We start from the raw sequence: 19,413 nt of genomic DNA, 5'->3' as shown, positions 1-19,413 counted from the left end.
GTATCTGATGGGCACAGCTGAGGTGGGGTGGCTCAAAATGAAGCTAGTTGCAACTCCCTGATCCTCTGTCTTGTTCTTTCCTGGCACTAGTGTACTTAGAACAGCCTTTAGGTCCAATATGCCAGCCAAGAATAGCTACAGTATAGTAGCACTTGGGCTACACCTCTCCCTCCTTCAGATTGTAATGCCCTTACGCTGAGGGTTGCAGTGGGAATGGCACAGGTGTTGGCCGTGCCTGCCCTAAAGCCAGCTGGTGATTCTCCCACAATGGGACAATGCTCAGCTCTAGAGATGTTTTTGCTTTTGGCCCCTTTACACCACCAGAGCAACACAGAGGGTCTGGAACAAGGAAAATAATCTGGTTCAGTATATCTGAATTTATCTTCATAATGTTATTACTATAAGTAAATTATCTGCCAATTCAGAAACAATATAAATTTGCTGTTAACTTTTTATATTATAGTGGTATTAGCTGCACTTTGCCCACTATATGAACCAAAATAATTTCATGTAACTCTTAATGCTAAGGAAACTTTCTCTAAAGGGTAAGTATTCACTATAGTTTCCTTTCCTTGGGTTCCCTACTTTTCTTAAAGTGATAAATGGTATTAAGAGTAATCTCAAGCCACAAACCTCTATGTGCATGTTAGGTGCTGCAATTATGGGCAGTTCCAACATAGATTTTATTTCACGAACCACGAAAATGCAGCCGTCTCAGGAGTGAAATATAGCTATTTGATAGTGTATGGTAACACTGCACAGTTAATCCTCATTTCTCAATATTTTGAAGAATCTGTTTAACGCAGAAATGGATATCTGCCTCCACCCTAGTCATGAAGAAGATTTCTGTTATGGGGCAACTCAAAAGGAAAATATCTTACACTTTTAATTAAAGGTTGATTTTTTAATACAAAAATATTAAGCTTCTTAAGATGAAGTTAAAACCTTAATTATGACAGAAACAGATTCAAGAGTCATAACAGTTCTTAGGGATGCTGACCAATTAAACTTTAATTGTGGACCATTAGGGAAAATATATATATCAGTAAACTTTGTATCAAAAAGAATTCTGACAAACTATATTTGGATGCCAGTATTGTGTGTAATTACCATGCACATTCTGCCAAGTTCATTTTTAACGTGATCGGTAGGAAAAAAAAAGAGCTTTTGTTTAATTTACAAAGACTCTCCTCAAGTCAATGTCTGTATCTGATCCAAATTTGACTGCTTATGCAAATAGCTATGAGTGCTTATGCATGCTCTTGCTTCAGTCACAAGAGTATTTTCAAACTGGTTTGTCACACTCCTTAAAAAATCTAAACCCATTGCCACTAGTTAGGACAAATCTGAGTCTCTCTCTCTCTAACTGATGTCAGAAAAATATAGGTACTTTGAAATCATTCCTGGCTCACTTTCTAAGGCAAAGAAAGAGGCCTAAAATACCTATCAGTCCCACACTCCTCCTTTCAAGGGAAAGACAACTCTCATGAGAAATCTCTCAAGAAAAATGTAAGGAAGCATCTAACGTGGGGCACCATAAAATGTACTGCTAGCTAAGCAAGCTTGATTTACTATCCTGTAGCTTGTTAGTCTCCCTCAGTGCCACAAGGGGACAGGCTTCAGCCATTTCTCATACAGTAACAAGATATTAGCAAGGAAAATGAATCTGACAAAATGAACCCCATAGATCCGTCTCTCATCCAAAGTAAGGATAATGCAAATTGCCATAGACTGAGCTTCAAGACTATGTACTAAAATTGTACTGTATTAAAATTTTCATGTTGGGGAATCAACTGGAGATACAACTCCCTTCTTCTTTGTACCTCCTAAATGACATCTTTTCAAGAACTAGAAAACCTGCAGAAACTTTCTAACTCTCTTCCCAAAATTGGATCAGCTGATCTACTCACTGGCCAATTTAGGGGCAGGCCTTATAAGAATATTTGCTATCCAGAGATCAGTCTTACAACTCCGCATGCTGTTCTCAGGCTTTCTGCAGAATTACCATTTGTTAGTGCTCCCCTCTCCCCACTGTGTGGATCTCGTCTCTGGCACATGACAGATCAGATGTTAGAAGTTCAAAGCTCCACCTTACCAGCTGGTGCCACATAACTTCCTGCCCAATCCAGTGGCCAATAACTTCTAGCCAGTTTCCTTTCTTTCCATATAATGGTTCAGAACTCCACTGAGCAGCTGCTCTATATTTAGTGCTAACCTGGTTAGATATCCCTTTCCACCTCTCTTCCCTCAGCTAAGTGCTGATATTCAATTTTTTTGTATTTTTTTCTATTTTCTTTTAAAGAAAATGTTGGTATTTGTCTAAGTTCAGCTGGTTTGCTGATGTGACCCTGCACTAGTCTTCCATAATGCCTTTGTTTGGCTTGGCTTATCCAAGGTGACAGTTCAGATTATTGTTAGTGGGTTTTTTCCCTCTAGTTCAAGTTGTCTTAACAGGAATGGAGAAACTCCACACTGACTTCCAGAGATGCCTCAACAGACAAAATGCCTGCCAACAGTGAACATGTCTGGTCTTTGTACTGCCTGAGGGATGATCATGACTTGCATGAGGTGTGGGATCTGCTGTAGGTTATCACTTTGAGCCGTCAGATCCTCTGACAAGTGCTTTGGTCTCTGTAACCGGGCTCGGGCTCAGAGTCACCGGCAGCGCCTCCTGCTGGTCATCTCAGGGAATTAACATTCCAGCCTCCGGAGCGCCCTTTTCAGGCCGGTGTCTCACCACCACTGCTGGCCCCCATGTCCCTCTCAGGATCCCGGTGCCCCCTTACCTGCTGCTCCCTGGCAGTACCCCCACAGTTCTGGGTCTCCCCCTCCCAGGGGAACCCCCTCCACTATCCCCATCTTGCCTCAGTCTTAGGCTACTGCCAGTCACCAACTAGCCCCTGCTTCCTGGGGCAGACTGCAGTATAAGCCACTCATCACAGGCGAGGGGTTTGGACCTGCTGCCTCTGCCTACCTGTGGCTGCCCTTGCAACTCCCTAATAGGTACCTAATAGGCCTTCCCAGGCCTGCAGCCTGGGGCTTTCCTAGGCCAGAGCTCCCCGGCTCCCTTGGCCTTTCCCCAGCCCTGCTCCAAACTAGGTCCTCTATTCAGGTCTCTGCAGCCAGGTCCCTCCCTCTCAGGGCTAGAGAGGGAGTTCCTCTGCTCCTGGCTTCCCTGACTTTTATAAGGCCCGCTGGTCCATTTGGGGCGTGGCACCCAGCTACGGCTGCTCTGCCAATCAGCCCAGCTTTTCCCCTGCCCCAGCCTTCTCCCAGGGCTGTTTTAGGCCCTTCCAGGCAGGAGCGGGTGGCCACCCCGCTACAGTCTCCTTCAGGGTTCCCCAGATGTCTGAAACTAGTTTGGTTTGTAAAGTCTGATGGAAGAAATTCTCAAGGAGAGCAGAGTTGAGTGTGACTGCATATAAGACTGGTACATCAAAGCAGAGCTATGATGAGCTGAAGGGCCCTGGTGATGTTTAACTCCAGTTCAGAGACTGAGGCATTGAAGCATCTTGGAAGCAGAGATAGAGTCATATGTCTTGGTGGGGAGGCACATTTAAATCCGCTTGATGCCTGTGTGCCAGGATGTCCTGGATCTCAGCTCTTTCCAACTCCTCTCTGTTTGCAATTAATCTAGTTGCTGGGACCACCTCAAGAGGCTGGGAACAAAAATGTACTATGGTGATTAAACTCAGATCATGATTGCCAGTGCCTTGCTTCTTATTCACGCTCTTAGCATCTATTTCTCTCTCTACTTTAGGAAAGAGTAAGGAATCCAATGAATCAGAAAGGTGCTTTGGCAATGCATGCACCCTCTCTTGAGGAGAAAGGGAAGAAAACAGTTCAAGTATTACCAACTCTGCAATACTTCTAAGTAGAAAATATCCTATGTACTTAATAGAGTAAAATCAGCATTCAATGATCTACTATACTTTAGCTGAAAAGGGGGGAATAGTTTGTGTTTCCTGTTCAACTGCATATGACAATGGCAGGTGTAGCCATATAGTGCTCTCTCTCACACACTTAGACCTTGCATTAACGGTTGTTAACCACCTATGATGAGCTGCTCAAGATCACAGAACATGGACTTAACAAGCCTATAAAGGATTGCTCATGGATGTTCAATATAGCCCTTTTGAGAGAAGAGGGTTCCTGTATTACAGAGAGTATTTACTCAGTGACCCTACACTGGGTAGACTTGGGAAGGAGATGAGATTCTGAGGCATTTCTGAGTAGTGCTTTATGGTTAGCACTTTGAAACACACAACTACTTAAACCTTACCTGTGTAAGGATTATTTAGAATGATCTCAGTCAAGAATTGTATTAATCATAAATGCATTCTGACACACACGTGACATTAGGCAGCCTTCAGTGATAGCTCTACTCTTACAAGGCAGTCATGGCTGCTCCCTATGCACTGCTATTCAGGTGTCATGAATGAATTAAAATTTAATCTATAATATTTATTTCCAAGTTTAGTTACAACTCTTTCCTCCCTCTGGTTTGTCTTACATAGCTTGGAATCTCTCACTGTGTCTGTCTGTCCTGGTTTTTCTTCTTCTATTTCCTTAGCAGAGGTACCTCACTTTACCTCTGTAGTTTCCAAAGAGTATGACTATTCTGAGGATGCTTACCTTGGAAGAAAGAGAAAATTACTTAACTGTAATTGTAGTTTCCTAAAAACAGTGTCCTCAGATCTTCACCAAGAGTGCACCATAACTCAGTTCCAGTATCTATGTATCTGTCACACACCATTGCCAGTTAAGATGGCCACTCACCTGCATCCCCCTCCAAAACTAGTCACAGTATAAAGAAATAAACAGAGAAAATGTCAGCCACTGCCTAGAAAGGATTTCACTAGACCGCCGCATCAAATCTGGTGCAATCAGCAAAACAGACCAACATCAGAACCTCACTCACCCTTATGCTTATCAGTGCAATGTCTGTGATCAGTATGCCCCAGTATTATTGCCCAACCTAGTCTGCATCATGGCTCCCTAGCTGAATGACACAGTAGGACAGCTGTTAGCTCACCTCTCCACACCCCGTCATTAGATCCAGGGACAACAAATCTGAAGGTGGAATTGCCATTCTTTTCCTTTCTCACCCACTGCTGCCCGTGCACCAGTGTTCAGTGCTTTTCAACCAGATGTGTAGCAAGTAAGTTGCGTGATTGCTCTTTCTTTTTAAAGCATATCCCATCACTTTGCATGTTTTTATGTTATGGAGCATTAGAGAAGAGGTTTGCAGGGTTGGTGAGAGGCAGAGGTAACACACATAATTAGAATTGAAAAAAAAGATAAGTGGTATGCAGACAAAGAAAGGGATAACACATGGGTGATCCTAAAACATGTTTCCCCTTATGCTTGACATTCTAAATAATTTTCGCACCAGTTATGTGTTTGCTCTATCCAGGCTTTCATTAAGGATTGCTAATCACCTATGATGAGCTGCTCAAAACTACAGAAGAGGAGGTTATTTACTGTAACTGGAGCTTTCTTTGAGATGTGTGGTCCCTATTTGGATTCCAAACGTTGGTGTGCGTGTGTGCCCTGTGCTGGAGCCGGAACAGTTTTTTTAGTAGTGTCCATTAACCCACAAGCACATTGTCCGCAAGCTCGCATCCGAGGCTATAAGAGGCCATGTGGGTTGCTGCTGCTCCAGTATCCCTCTTACCGGTAAGCAAAGTAGGCCATAGCAGAGGCAATGGAGGGTGGGTATTGGAAGCCAAATAGGCCCGACATCTCAAGTTGGAGAAGGTAGTCCAGGAGGATAGGAATGGAGATGGAGTCTAGTGGCTGATGTTGTCAGCGTGCCCATGTGGTGAAACACTTCTGTTTCACCTGATAGCAGACCCTGGTGGGTGGCTTCCTGCTGTGCTTGAGAATGTCATGCACTGGGGTGGAGCATGCTCTGTTTGCTTGCGAGCTCCATCCAAATACCGTGGGATGGACCAGGCTCAGGTTGCGATGTCAGAGTTGGCCTAGCGTCTGTGTGAGGAGATCTGGGTGAGGGCAGAGGTGGATCCGGTGATGAGCAGAGAGGTGGAGGAGGTCCATGAACCAATCTTGGCAAGGCCAAAAGAGGACTATCTGTATGAACGTCACTTGTTCCTATCGAATCTTGTGCAGGAGGGGAATGGGTAGAAAGGCATAGTGGACTTCACTGGGGGGCAGGAGAAAGTCATTGCCCTGTGAGTCTATCCCAAGTGTTGCTCTGGAACAAAAGAGGGGGAGGTTTTGGTTCTTGTTGGTCACAAACAGGTCCCGACGCCAGGTGCCCCAGCAGTGGAATTCTGAGCATAGTGTGGGATTGTGTAGTTCCCACTCGTGGTTAGCATAGAAGGACCCGCTGAGCATGACCTGCCGAGCATGTCCGCGAGGGAGTTGCTGGCGCCTGGAAAGTACATGGCCTGTATCATGACATTTTATCTGATACATCAGTTCCAGAGTTGGATGGCCTCCACACACAGAGGGGGCAATCTGGCACTGCCTTGCTTGTTGATATATAAAATTGCCACCATGTTGTCGGATAGCAGTTGAATGTGATGTGATTGTGTAAGAGGAAGGAATGCCTGACAGGCAAAATGGACAGCTCGCAAAACCAGGATGTTGATATGCATCCTGGCCACTCTTAGTGTCCAGAGGCCCTGGGCCGTATGAGCATCCAGGTGGGCACCCCAACCTGTAAGGGGGTGTCCATAGTTAGAGTGGTGCAGGAGGCAGGAGGTGTAACAGGGTGCCTATCAGTACCTTGGGCAAGTCAGTCTGCCAGGTGAGGGAGGCCAGGATGAAACAGAGGAGAGGGACGGACTTGTCCAAGGGGTCTGTCTGCGGTTTGTAGGTTGATCTGATCTATAGTTGAAGGCAGTGCATATGGAGGTGGGCATAGGGAATTATAGAGGTGCAGGCTGCCATGTGATCGAGGAGAGAGAGGCATTCGTGGATGCAGGTGTGTGGTTTGTGGCGTAAAGTGATGCGAGAAGTAAAGATGGTAAACGGATCTGCCAGGAGGAAAGCCTGGCCCACCAGAGTGTCCAGGCATGCCCCAATAAATAAATAAATATCGCAAAGAGTCTGTATAGCTCAGAGGAGGTGGTTGCCTCAGTGATCTACTATACTTTAGCTGAAAAGGGGGGAATAGTTTGTGTTTCCTGTTCAACTGCATATGATAATGGCAGGTGTAGCCATATAGTGCTCTCTGTCACACACTTAGACCTTTCATTAATGGTTGTTAACCACCTATACCACCTAACCACCTGGCCAGTAGGAGCCAGTCGTCTAGGCAGGGAAACCCGGAGTGGCGGAGGCATAGCATGTGGGCTGTGACAATGGGGAAGACTTTTGTGAATACATATGGATTGGTGGTGATACCGAAGGGAAGGTCATGGAACTGACAGTGGGAGTGACCAACCATAAAGTGGAGAAGCTTCCAATGAGAAGGGCATCTGCTTCCTCTCAGAGAAGATCTCCACAGCCAGCGGGGGGGGGGAGGGGAAAGAGGAATTCTATAGAGTACCCCTGGTGAATGATGTCCAGTACCCAGTGGTCTGTGATGGTCTTGCCCCAATTGTGGGGAAAGAGGGCAAGACGGAGGGGTAGGGAGACATTTACGGATCTTGGTGAGAGTGTCAAAATTGTTGCTTAGACTGACATAGCAGGACGGTTGAGAGAGCAGAGGTTGTAGTGGCAGAGTAATGGGGCTATTGAGCATGCTGCTGATGTCATGATAGCACTTGTTGTCTTTGGAAGTAGAGAGGGAAGAGTCTGGGGTGTAAATGCCAAGTGACTGCAGAGGGGCATGAGAGCCTTTGAGTGAGTGCAAGGACTCTTCCGTCCTGTCACTAAAAAGTTTCTGGTTATTGAAGGGGAGGTCCTCAAGAGAGGTCTGGACAATTGGAGCAAGGATTCATATCGGAGTATGACTCCGGTCACCAGGGAGCGTGAGGTGATGTCAGCAGCATCACCCACTGCCTGGAGGCTCACCTTAGTAACCAGTTTGCCCTCATCAAATAGTGTCTGGAACTCATGTTGTTTGTCTGGCAGAAGAAAACCCTGAAACTATGAAAGTTTGGAGTACGTGAGAAAGTTGTACTTTGCCAACATGGCCTCGTAATTGGTGATGCAGGACTGGTCCAGCTTCTTCGCCGCTCTGTCTGGGGTTTTGTGAGTGTGTGTAAGGGTGGACTTCAGGTGGTGTTGGTGAGTGCATTCCATCGCCACGTGAACCGCCAGTGAGTTGGGGGTGGGGGAGTGAAAAGGAAGTCTGTTCCTTTCGATGAGACGAAGTAGCATCACTCTGCTGCTTAAAGGAGTAGGGTGTATACCAGTGTATGCCAGACCAACTGTGCTGGTTGCAGCATGGCTTCATGGATGTGGAGGGCAGTGCGGGAGGGTCCCGGCAGTTTCAGGATATTCTGGACCTGGTTTAATGTGTCTTGATCTTCCTCCACTAGGAGGCCAAGAGCTGCTGAAGCACGTTGTGGTATTGTTTATGGTCATCCAGCGGGGAAAGGGAAGGCAGAATTAGTGCCTCGTCCGGTGACAACGAGGCTACAGTGGGACCGGTGGTACGGATAGTACCGGCTGTACTGTAGCATCCTCTGGTTTGTTGTCAACTGAGAAAAGCCTGGTGTGTGGCCGGGGAAGGTTGTTAAGAGGCTACCAGTGGTAGTCCACAGTCCTGGTAACAGTCCCAAGAAGGCCAGTGAGGCCAAGTGTACAGGTTGTCGGGCATTGGCAGGCACCAGGGATAGTGGAGCCATGTGTTGGAAGTAAGGTCATACACCAGTAGATAGGATGGTCGGTGCCTGGGATATGTGCAGGTGAGAATGAGGGAATCCAGCTCTGAAAAGTCCTCTGAGTTGGAGGACGGGTCCAATGGGGCAGAGCCGCCAGTGCAAGGTGGGTGGAAGATATGCATTGTGCTGGGAAAAGAAGGAGGGGTTCATCCACCAGAGAAGGGAGCTCGGTGGTGGTTGGGGGACCAGACAGTAGCGGGGAACCTGGGAACATATGGGAGCAACAGCTCCGCAGTAGGCATCAGTGGTTCCAGGTGCGCAGGGACCTATGCATGGTGGCCTGGAGGGGCCTGGCATCATCAATGGTGCCAGAAGTGATGAGGAAGCCGGACCAGTGACCACGGCTGGAGGCGACACCAGCAGATCGGATCGGTACTTCAACTTATGCTCTCTCTGGGGTTTCTTGGGAGCTGGAGCAGTTTGGGTCGGTGCATGACTTCTCACCCGACTTGGCATGGCTCAGGAAGGCAACACTGTGGTTAGGGGCAGTCCCTGTTGGGGAGCCAACTTTATGCCCATGTCCGTGTTTCTTAAGCTCACAGTGGGCTGCTGCGGCGGTACCCCTGGGTTTGGTGCCTTGGACGAAGATGGAGAGGCACTCATTGGTGGTGATGGGAGTCATTCCAGCAGATCTGCCAGTCTGGATCTGACTGTGCATGTGCGCACATAAGCTCCTCCATTAGAAAGCTATGAAGGCGAAGTTCTCTCACTTCTCTCATTCTGAGCAGAAATGAGCAGCAGATGGAGCAGCAGGTGATGACTTGAGCTTTGCTGAGGCAGTAGAGGCACCGTTGGTGCTTGTCACTCACAGAGAAGGAATGCAGGCAAGAAGCACAGGTTTTGAAGCTGGTTGCCAGGGCATAATCCCTGGAGGGAGGATCTCCCTGATGGGGGAAGGGTTCAATGAGGATACTAATCACCTAGGAATCTAAACAATAATATCTACACTATAAACAACTATATACAACTCTAGCTACTGGAAAAACAGCCAAGCGTGTCTTTTAGCAAGGCTAGGAGCACTGAGGAACAGGGATTCTGACTCTGGCCATGCGACGATAAGAGGGAACTGGAGCGGTGTCAACCTTCACGGCCTCTGATCGCCTCAGATGCGAGCATGTGGATGACCCACATTGATGTGCAGGTCAACGCAAACTACTACAAAAACTGCGCACCCATGTTTGGAATCATGTAAGGACCATCACTTGAAGAAGAATGTGGGCCTGAGAAGCCTATGAAGGTCATATGGATGTTCAATATAACCCTACTGACAGAAGAGGGTTTCTGTACTAAGAGAGTATTTACTCAGTGACCCTACTGAGAGGGAGATGAGATTTTGAGGCATTTCTGAATAGTGCTTTATGGTTAGCACTTTGAAAACTAGATGTGTAATGCATTATGGTAGAAAGGCACATTTTGATAGCCTACCTCTAAGCTTTGATACCTATGCTAGTTTATACTGAGAAATCTAAATCAGCAGTCTCTTAGTCTATTTCCTTTATCTCTCCTTTATGAATTTGTGTGTCAAACATAAAGGAAATGGCTGTTGTGTTGAATGGGAGAGTTTGTGCACGTGGTTACTCTGTGACATTCTCTCCTTGTTAGTCTCGCTACTCACTACCATCTGCTTAGTGTAAACTTGAACAAGGGAAGAGCGGAAGTACTACAATGAAAACTATACGTACTGGTATTGTTATAGTTTCCTTTTTTCTCTTATCTTACTTCACTCACACCTCTCCTAAGGGACTGCTTCTCAGGTAATGAGTTTTTTCCCAATATATTTCTATATCTGTTTCTGGAAGATTGAATCAGGTAGGTTTGGCTTTACGTTTTGGTTTTGACAGCTGTTTGTCTCCTTGCTTTCTGATACCTGAAGCCAAAATGCTTAATATAAGAACTTGACAATAAATAGAACATTGGAGGCATATTGTGAAGGCTTGACCTGCACTTTCCTAAATTCCTCCCTATACTCTTTCTGTACTCTTCCACAATATACAAACTCAACAAACTGTCTAATGCATTTATTTCTTTGTGTATCGGGAATAAGATATGCAGTGAAAATGGTATTTTTCCAAATACAGTTTTAGAATTACAATAAGTATATACATAGCCTTAGAAGTACAAGAATTCACTGTAAATTTTTTTCTTTACAGATGTCCATAGGTATAATTTTTAATTGTACATAATTTAATTGTGCTATGTAGCCTGAACATCTTTCTGATTAGCTAAATCAAAAATTAGTCCTGCCTTTTTTAAAATTGCAAAATACTATGAAAATGGACTTACGACTTTGGTTCTAAATCAGTTTTATGTTACAATATATTGACAATATATTGAAATAAAAAGAAATAATTGCTTTTCATTACTGTATCAGTAATATTTTTATGTTGAAAACAATTATTTTTTCAGGATTTTGGAAGCTGCAAGATGTTCCCACCTGACGGATGCAGGTTTTACACTTTTAGCACGGGTAAGGATTATTTTAAAAATGTACAGTTTACCTAATTTTCACTGCTACTGTACATATCTGAATTTATCCAGTCATGCTGGGGAGGATGAGAAGAAAGTAGAGTAGAAGGGAGGCTCCTTACAGGAGGTGGCCAGAAAAGAACCAAAATAATTGATTTTATTTCTGGAACGTAATTACAAATAACTGGAGCTTGGAATATTTTTTAGAGTGGCTTTCTCCCTTCCCCGCCCCTGCTCTTCTAATTTTTTTCTAAAAATGCATTTAAATATAGTCACCTGTATTTTTCATACATAGAACAATAATTTTAAAGCCGAAAGCTATAAAATATAATGCAAGCAGGCTTCCTAAGTACAGAAAGTCTCCTTATAGCAGATTGTTCTGTGTATCAGTTATTGCTGCAAAATATATCTAGATAATATTTTCAGTTAAGCCTTAACTCATGCCTATTGACTTCAGTGACACTTCTATAGCACTTAAAGTTAGATGCAGACTTACTGTGTTGATTTAGGGACTGGATGGAACTGAATATTTAAAGGAAAAAGGTTTCTATTTTAATGGATCTAATTTTTGTTTCACTCTTTTATAACATTTGTAAGGTTTATTTTTAAATATAACGAAGCACAAAAATGGTTTTATTTAAATAGGAGTCGTGTAACAAACATTTGATATGAACAAGAGCTATTTTAGTTCCATGGGCATAGGGGGCAGCTGGCAGGGTACTCTCTAGACCTTTGGAACATGCTTCCTTATCAGGGCTGTAATATCCCGAATTTGTTAGCATGTGCAGGGTTTGGTAGGGCTGGATAATAGTGCTATATGATCTATATGGGGAGGTCAGTTAGTTCTTGTTGTATTTATGTTGTCTCTGGGTTATTTGATTTTATTGCAGTAATTTTGGGGCCTGTTAAGTATTTCTTTCCCACATTTCAGAGTAGCGGCTGTGTTAGTCTGTATTCGCAAAAAGAAAAGGAGTACTTGTGGCACCTCAGAGACTAACAAATTTATTTGAGCATAAGCTTTCGTGAGCTACAGCTCACTTCATCGGATGCATTTTTCTCCTTTTCTTTCCCACATTGTGGCTTGTTCCATACAAGTACTCAGACAACACTGCTGCTATGTTCTGCCTTAACAAGCATGTAGGTACCAGATCAGACCTCTTTTGCCAAGAAGCAATGAACCTCTGGTCTTTTTGCATCAAGAACACAATTATGCTCAAAACAGCTCACCTTCCTGGGTCTCAGAACTGTCTAGTGCACCATTTCAGGAGATTGTTCAGAAGAGATTACAAATGGTCCCCTCAGACCTGACATAGCAGAGTCCATTTTTCAGATATGGGGAATGCCAGAAATGGACATGGTTATTACCTGACAGAACAGGAAATGTCACCAGTTCTGTTTCAGGATGAGTGTTGGTTCAAGGTGTGTATCAGATGCCTTTCTACTATCCTGAAAGGGGAAACTTTTTAATGCTTCCCTCCCACACCCCCAAGTCCCTGTGGTGCTGAGAGTGGTGGGCAAACTCAGGCAAGATCATGCTGTTTAATTCTGATAGCAGCAGCCTGGCCTTGATAGCATTGGTTTTCAGACCTGTTAAACCTTTCAGTTTGAAATCCCATAATCCAGGGATGGCCAACCTGAGCCTGAGAAGGAGCCAGAATTTACCAATGTACATTGCCAAAGAGCCACAGTAATACATCAGCAGCACCCCATCAGCTCCCGCCCCCCACTCCCAGCACCTCCCGCCTACCGGCAGTCCCGCTGATCAGTGCCTCCCCCACCCTCCCCGCACCTCCTGATCAGCTGTTTTGTGGGGGGCAGGAGGCTTTGGTGAGGAGAGGTAGGAGTGAGGGCACTGCAGGCTCAGGGGATGGGGCAAGAAGGGGTGGAGTGGGGGCAGAGCCAGGGGTTGAGCAGTGAGCACACCTGTAGCTCCACCCCCAGAGTAGGTGCCTATATAAGGAGCTGCATATTAACTTCTGAAGAGCTGCATGTGGCCCCAGAGCCACAGGTTGGCCACCCTTGCCATAATCCTTCCTCGGGTCCCAGACATAGTGTCCCAGAACCATGGCCAAACTGCATCCCAACCCTCTTAGCCTGAACCTGATTGGTTATGTTCAGTGGTTAACTACTCAGTAGTTAACTACTTGTTCTATTGCAATTTGAAACATTCTTTTGATAGCGGAAAGCCCTCCACTAGGTACACTTCATAAAATGGAAGATGTTTTCTGTGTGGTCCCAGCAGAAAGATACCTTTCATTTATGGGTTCCCATTCAGTTTATTCTTCATTACCTGCTTCACGTAAAGGAGAAATGTCTTTCTGTCAGTGCCCTGCGGGTTAATCTGGCTGCTATCTTAACCCTTTCATCTATAGGATAGTGGAATGCTGTTTTCTTCAACCCTATAACTATAAAGTTCTTGAAAGGTTTGGGTAGGCTTTTCCCATGTATTTGAGACCCAACTCCATCCTGGAAGCTAAATTTGGTTCTCTCAGTTTTAATGGGGCCCCCTTTGAACCTATTGCTACATGCTCATTGTTTCACCTCTTGATGAATGTAGCATGCCAGGTAGCTATTACTTTGGCCAGGAGAACTTTAGGCTTTGATGGCTGACCTTCCTTAGATATTATTTTACAAGGACAAAGTTGGTTTGCATCAACACCCTAAATTTCTCTCGAAAGTGCTTTTGGATTTTCATATGCATCAGACTTTACTTATCAACTTTTTCCCTCCAAACCTCACTCATGCAAAGTTGAGGAAAAGCTCCATACTTAGATGTTTGCAGAGCTGTGGCTTCCTGCCTGGACAGGACTAAAGAGTTTAGGACACTGCAGTTATTAGCCGCCTCTGCTGATAGGGTGAAAGGATAGCCCGTTACATCACAGAAGATCTCTTCCTGGATCTCCTCCCTCCCCCATCCTTGTAATGATATTGCCAATGGTCCACGACCTCAAAGTGTTTTAGCACGCTCTACAAGAGGTCAAGCAGCTTTGGCTGCTTTCCTGGGTCATGTTCCCATCAGTGACATTTGCAAGACTGTCTCTTGGTCATCTGCTCATATGTTCGTTGCTCAGTATGCTCTCTTCCAGGCCTCTAGGTACAATGCTAAGTTTGGGAGAGTGGTGCTGCAGTCCTTGTTTAAGTAGACTCTGATACACTCCTCCATCAGACTCCTGTTAGCCACCTAAAGTGAAATGGACATGTGCAATCACGCAAAGAAGAAAACACGGTTCCGTACTTGTTCAGTAACTATTGTTCTTTGAGAACTATTGTTCATGTGTTCTTTCCACGACCTTTCCTCCTTCCCTTGTACATTGGAGGTACAGCAATTACTTGCTTCCAGTGTGAAGGAACTGAGGGAGGAGTCAGGGCAGCTCCATATTGTTATACTTTCAGCTAGCAGCAGAAGCGTGCAGAGGTCACATGTGCTGCCCTAACAAGTTTTGCCTAAAGTGGTATGGACATGTACAATGCATCTTAAAGAACAACAATTACCGAATAGGTATGTAACCATTTTTATAATGGCAAAAGCATGCATGGATGCCTGAAACACTGTAATAATCAAATGTTCTTTCTCCCTTTGTCTGTGCCCCAGTATTAATGGTGATGCGGTTAGGACCATCTGTTAGAATTCAAGATCAAACTGCCACCCTTCCTCTTACTTGTGGTATTTTTTTGTTTTATTTTAATTTTTTAGAATTGCCATGAACTGGAAAAGATGGACTTAGAAGAGTGCATTCTGGTGAGAATCAGTTTTACAAGGAGTATTCATCATAAGTCCATTATAAGAACCTGTAATGCCATTCAGAACATCAGTGCTTTGTGGATTTTTTTGTTTTTTGTTTCTGATAGTAAATGCAGATAATTATTGGGAGGTCTGTATAAAGGGGAATTCAAAAAAAGGTGATTACAAACATTTATCCATTTCCCAGAGAAGTGTCTAATAAACGAGTTTATTTCAGAACCTTCATCTGGCAGAGAGAAATGCCTAACTTTGATGTAGGGATTGGGTTACAAATCTGTTGTTTATGGTATCAAATGATAAAAATGAGCAAAGGAACAAAACGTGGCAGAGTGTACTGGACCTTTAAGAAGGTCTACAAAACTCACTTTGTTGGAAAAAGGGTGGCGGGTTTTTTTTCATCTCACGTCTTCTCTGACAATTGGCAAGGTGAACTAAATCTATCCAGATAGCTTGGTGGTAGACTCAGTTCAATTCAGCATGTAGTGACTGTTTTCCTGAAAGCTACCATGTTTTAAGCTCTTCATCCATCTGTTCAGATAAAATTTGGGAAAAGGGGAAGACTTTATTTTTTATCCTCTTTATGGGTTTATAGATCAGAAGGGTATGAATGGAATAAAATTAAACCCCAGTGTACATGTTAAGCTACTTGAACAAAGTGGATTTTTTTCAGCTAGTCAGCTCTATTATTATGTATAAGCCAGTCTATAACTTTGCATTTATGTAGCCAATTGTTTGGTTTCTTCTCTAGATAACCGATAACACATTGATACAACTTTCTGTTCACTGTCCTAAACTGCAAGCATTGGTGAGTTTAACTCTTATAATGTATCTATTAATGAAATATTTTTAAAAAAACATACAAAATAAGGATTAGCTCTCAGCCTGTAGCTACTAGTTTTTTGTTGTGTTGCAACACTGTACAATTTATACTTTTTTACAAAATATGTTTTATATGAAGCTTATTTCTAAGACTGTTTTAAATATGGCATCAAGTACTGTAAGTAGGTTGTCTCAAAGCAACCTATGAATCCCAACATAATCAGAAAAATGGCTTAAATGTTATAAGGAACCTGTAACCGTCCTTTACTTGTGAGCAATTAGTCAGAATAAAAAGCTACATGAGACAGTTTAAAAATATTTAAAGATGCTGTCTTACATATTTTACCTCTAAAGATTTTTCTAGGAAATCATGAAATTTTAATATACAGTATATTTTGAAACAGATCAAATGATTAATTAAAAAAAGGATAATTGCTTAGCAAAAGTGTATACAGATATGGCCCAATCCTGTAAATGGTCATGTGTGTGATTTTTGCAGCAGTGGGTTTATAGTATCTAATGTCAGTTTTTGTTGCCTACATTTTCAAAAGTGACTAGGGATTTTGTGTACCTCATTTTTAAAGAATCCAACTTGAGATATTTTAATGGATCTGATTTTCATAGGGTGGGTGCTCATTTTCTGAAAATCAGGCCACTTAAAGTGACTCAGATTGGCCACTTTGAAATTGAGGTACCCCAAATCACTAGTGGGTTTTGAAAATTTAGGCCTAGGCATTTGGAGCCAACTGTCACACTACCATTTGGCATAAGGAAGGGTGTTGTATTTCATGTGTGGCAGGTCACTGTTCACTATGATATACTGCCTTAAATCTACCTGAAGAAAATAGATCTACTTTATAATCTATGCTTAGAAGGGATTAAGGAAATGTTTACTTCTTCATTAATTGTGTGGCCATGTCATTGACTTCCTCCGCACCCTCAGCTCGAGGAAGTGTGTTACTAAGGCAGCAGCAGGCTCAGGAAGAGATTTGGCTTTAAAAAGGAACCGAATTTACTACTATATGCAGATTAATCATCCAATCCCATTCCTAGGTCATAATTCCACATACCGTACGCTTTAGTTCAGTGAATTAAGTAGTCTACCAATCAGACAAGGAACTGTTTACATGTGAGCCTTTATAAGAATATTTTGCCTGTGTGCGCCACGGTATTGAAAATGGCTTCAGTCCCATCTCTGAATCTTCATAGGATCATTTATATCCAAATATATATTTTAAACTGCACAAATCTTGGTCAGTCAATCCAAAATATTCATTGGCTTCCTATTAAATAGTGGACTTGAACATATATTGTAATTTAGAAATCACATTCAGTAGAGGGAATCTACTTTTTAAAGAATTACTGTTCCATTTGATAGTCTCATTGTAGCCTTACTTAGACTGTATCAAATTATCTATTTGGTATGACTAGAGATAGCATTTTATAAAGAACTCTTGATAAAGCCATCTGTCCCTGTGGCTGGGAACGATATGCTATAGCATCACTTACTTGAAATGGAAAAGGAAGTTTAGAAATAAAACGCAGTTTAGGGATCAAAATGAATGGAGAGGAGCAATTACTATAGAAATCACAGCATTGTATTCTTCTTTATATCATAATCCCATTTATAACCAGTCCTCCTTAGGTACATACAGGATTTTTTGGTGCCTCTCCCAGTACTTCAAAGGAGATGTCATAGGAATTAGCAGTCATGGTTTCTGGATGTTATTCCTCCTTTAACAATCTACTTCACAGGTAATAGGATTGTGATATCCATTGTGATATCCTGTGCCTCAGACAACCGCTGCTGACCTACTTGGAGGTCACAGTCCATTGGCTGAGAACCGGTACAATGTTAATATATATTTTGGCATCTTTATAGTACAGAAAGCATGTATTCTGTGATTGTTTAGTAATAAAAATTCAGTTTCCTGCCCAGTGCTATCCTGTGTGTAGCAGAGAACATTACAAAATGTTCAGGCAGATTGTGTAGCGAACACCACCAGGTGAATTGGGAGTGGGGGGAAGCTCAGTAATCTGAATTTAAAGTTTTAAATTAATTCACTTTAACTATGCTGTGAACTCTTTGTGATTGCTTTCTGTGAACATGTATCCAATTGAACGTTAGTGGCACAAATATTTACAAAAGTGCATTTCCAAGTTGCAGAAATCAAATTTTAAATTCACCAGTATTTATATTGGAAGTGTTTCCTTACAGAGCAAATCAGGGAACAGAGACACACACTTACTTGGCAGAATTCAAACACTCCAATACTTTATCTAATCAATTCGTAGACGTTCAGAAGCATTTGACAGTTTTATGTGATTTTTTTTAAACAAATAAATACACTAGAGAAATTGTAATTGGCCTATGGATATTCCATCAGCAGAAAAATAATCTTATCTCATCAGTTATTTTGTTTATACTGTTTGTTAATAATTCATTGTTCAGCTAGCTCAACAAATTTTGTCTTAATTTAATTTGTACATAGAATAAAGAAGGCTGGTCAGATTTTAAAACTGTAAACCTGACACTTTCTACCTTGTTAACTATGTCCACCAGATTTATCAAGTCTGAAGGATCTTGTGCTTTAATACAGAATATTACATTAGGTATCAGAGTAGCAGCCGTGTTAGTCTGTATTTGCAAAAAGAAAAGGAGTACTTGTGGCATCTTAGAGACTAACCAATTTATTGTATGTTTGCCTCATAAATTCAGCTGTCTATCTTGATTGTCTTATTCAGTTTCAAGTCACTGGAGTACAATCTCTCAGGAAACCTGAATTTTATAAGCTGCTTATTTCATAGGATGTGAAACTCTCTTAATTAGGCAGTAGATTGTTGCCATAGCCAAAAGGTCACATTTGTCTTCATATAACCTTCCCTCCTTCCTTGAAACCACAGGTCTATTTTAAATAGACTTTGCCGTGGAGGACACAAACCCCCGTGCTTTTAACCCTTAGATGCCTGATAATTTCCAGGTTGCCAGCCAAATAAGTGCTCAGGAGGATTTGTATACAAGTATATACAGAGAGAAGGCAAATATGAGATCCAAAACATCCAAAGACTGAACCGGAGATAAGAATGTAAACGCAGACCTTAAGATAAGAGAGAGTTGACAGGAGTAAGCACTTTCATTTTGTGACTTTTAAAAAATAATAATATATGCATACATTACATGATGTGCTAATACACAACACATTAATAATGCTGCACCTTGTTGGGTGAAGAAAATGAAAATACAACACAGAGCAGCTGGAATTGAAGAGGAAATGCTGAGATGGTTCCTCTGGAGAAGTGGATGAAATCCCCCTTCGCTCCATCAGACTGATTCAGTGAAAGTTCTAGAGCTGGAGAGTTCTGAGTCCTCCCTCTCTTTCTGGTTTCTGTTCTTCCTTTGCAACTTTGAGTAAAGGGGAAAAACAGATGAGGAGGATGCTACTCACACCAGAGGTGGGCAAGCTCCCAGTCCTTCCCCTGCAGCCTCAGCTCGCCATGCTACCAGGGCTCTAGGCAGCAGGGCTGCCTGCTCCTGCCAGGCAGCATGGCTGTGAGAGAAGCCAGGTGTAGTGTATTAAATTGCTC

At 43.0% G+C, this 19,413-nt stretch overlaps 1 protein-coding gene across 6 annotated transcripts in view; it reads left to right on the top strand.

Annotated features, from left to right (window-relative positions):
* Window positions 1-19,413, top strand: part of FBXL2 (F-box and leucine rich repeat protein 2) — a 193,916-nt gene that overhangs the window by 142,520 nt on the left and 31,983 nt on the right. For all 6 annotated transcript variants that reach the window (XR_012157458.1, XR_012157459.1, XM_073333076.1 and 3 more), the window contains 3 exons: window positions 11,208-11,268; window positions 14,962-15,006; window positions 15,758-15,814. Coding sequence is in view for 4 of the 6 variants with exons in the window: in XM_073333076.1 (XP_073189177.1) it covers window positions 11,208-11,268; window positions 14,962-15,006; window positions 15,758-15,814 (163 nt within the window). In the remaining 2 variants the exon portion in view is untranslated. The remainder of the gene's footprint in view (window positions 1-11,207; window positions 11,269-14,961; window positions 15,007-15,757; window positions 15,815-19,413) is intronic.

Source organism: Lepidochelys kempii, chromosome 2 (genome assembly GCF_965140265.1).
Source record: "Lepidochelys kempii isolate rLepKem1 chromosome 2, rLepKem1.hap2, whole genome shotgun sequence".
In the NCBI taxonomy this organism is placed as follows: domain Eukaryota; kingdom Metazoa; phylum Chordata; order Testudines; family Cheloniidae; genus Lepidochelys; species Lepidochelys kempii.
Note: the sequence above shows the minus strand (reverse complement) of the source record. Positions and strands in the feature narration are given on the sequence as shown.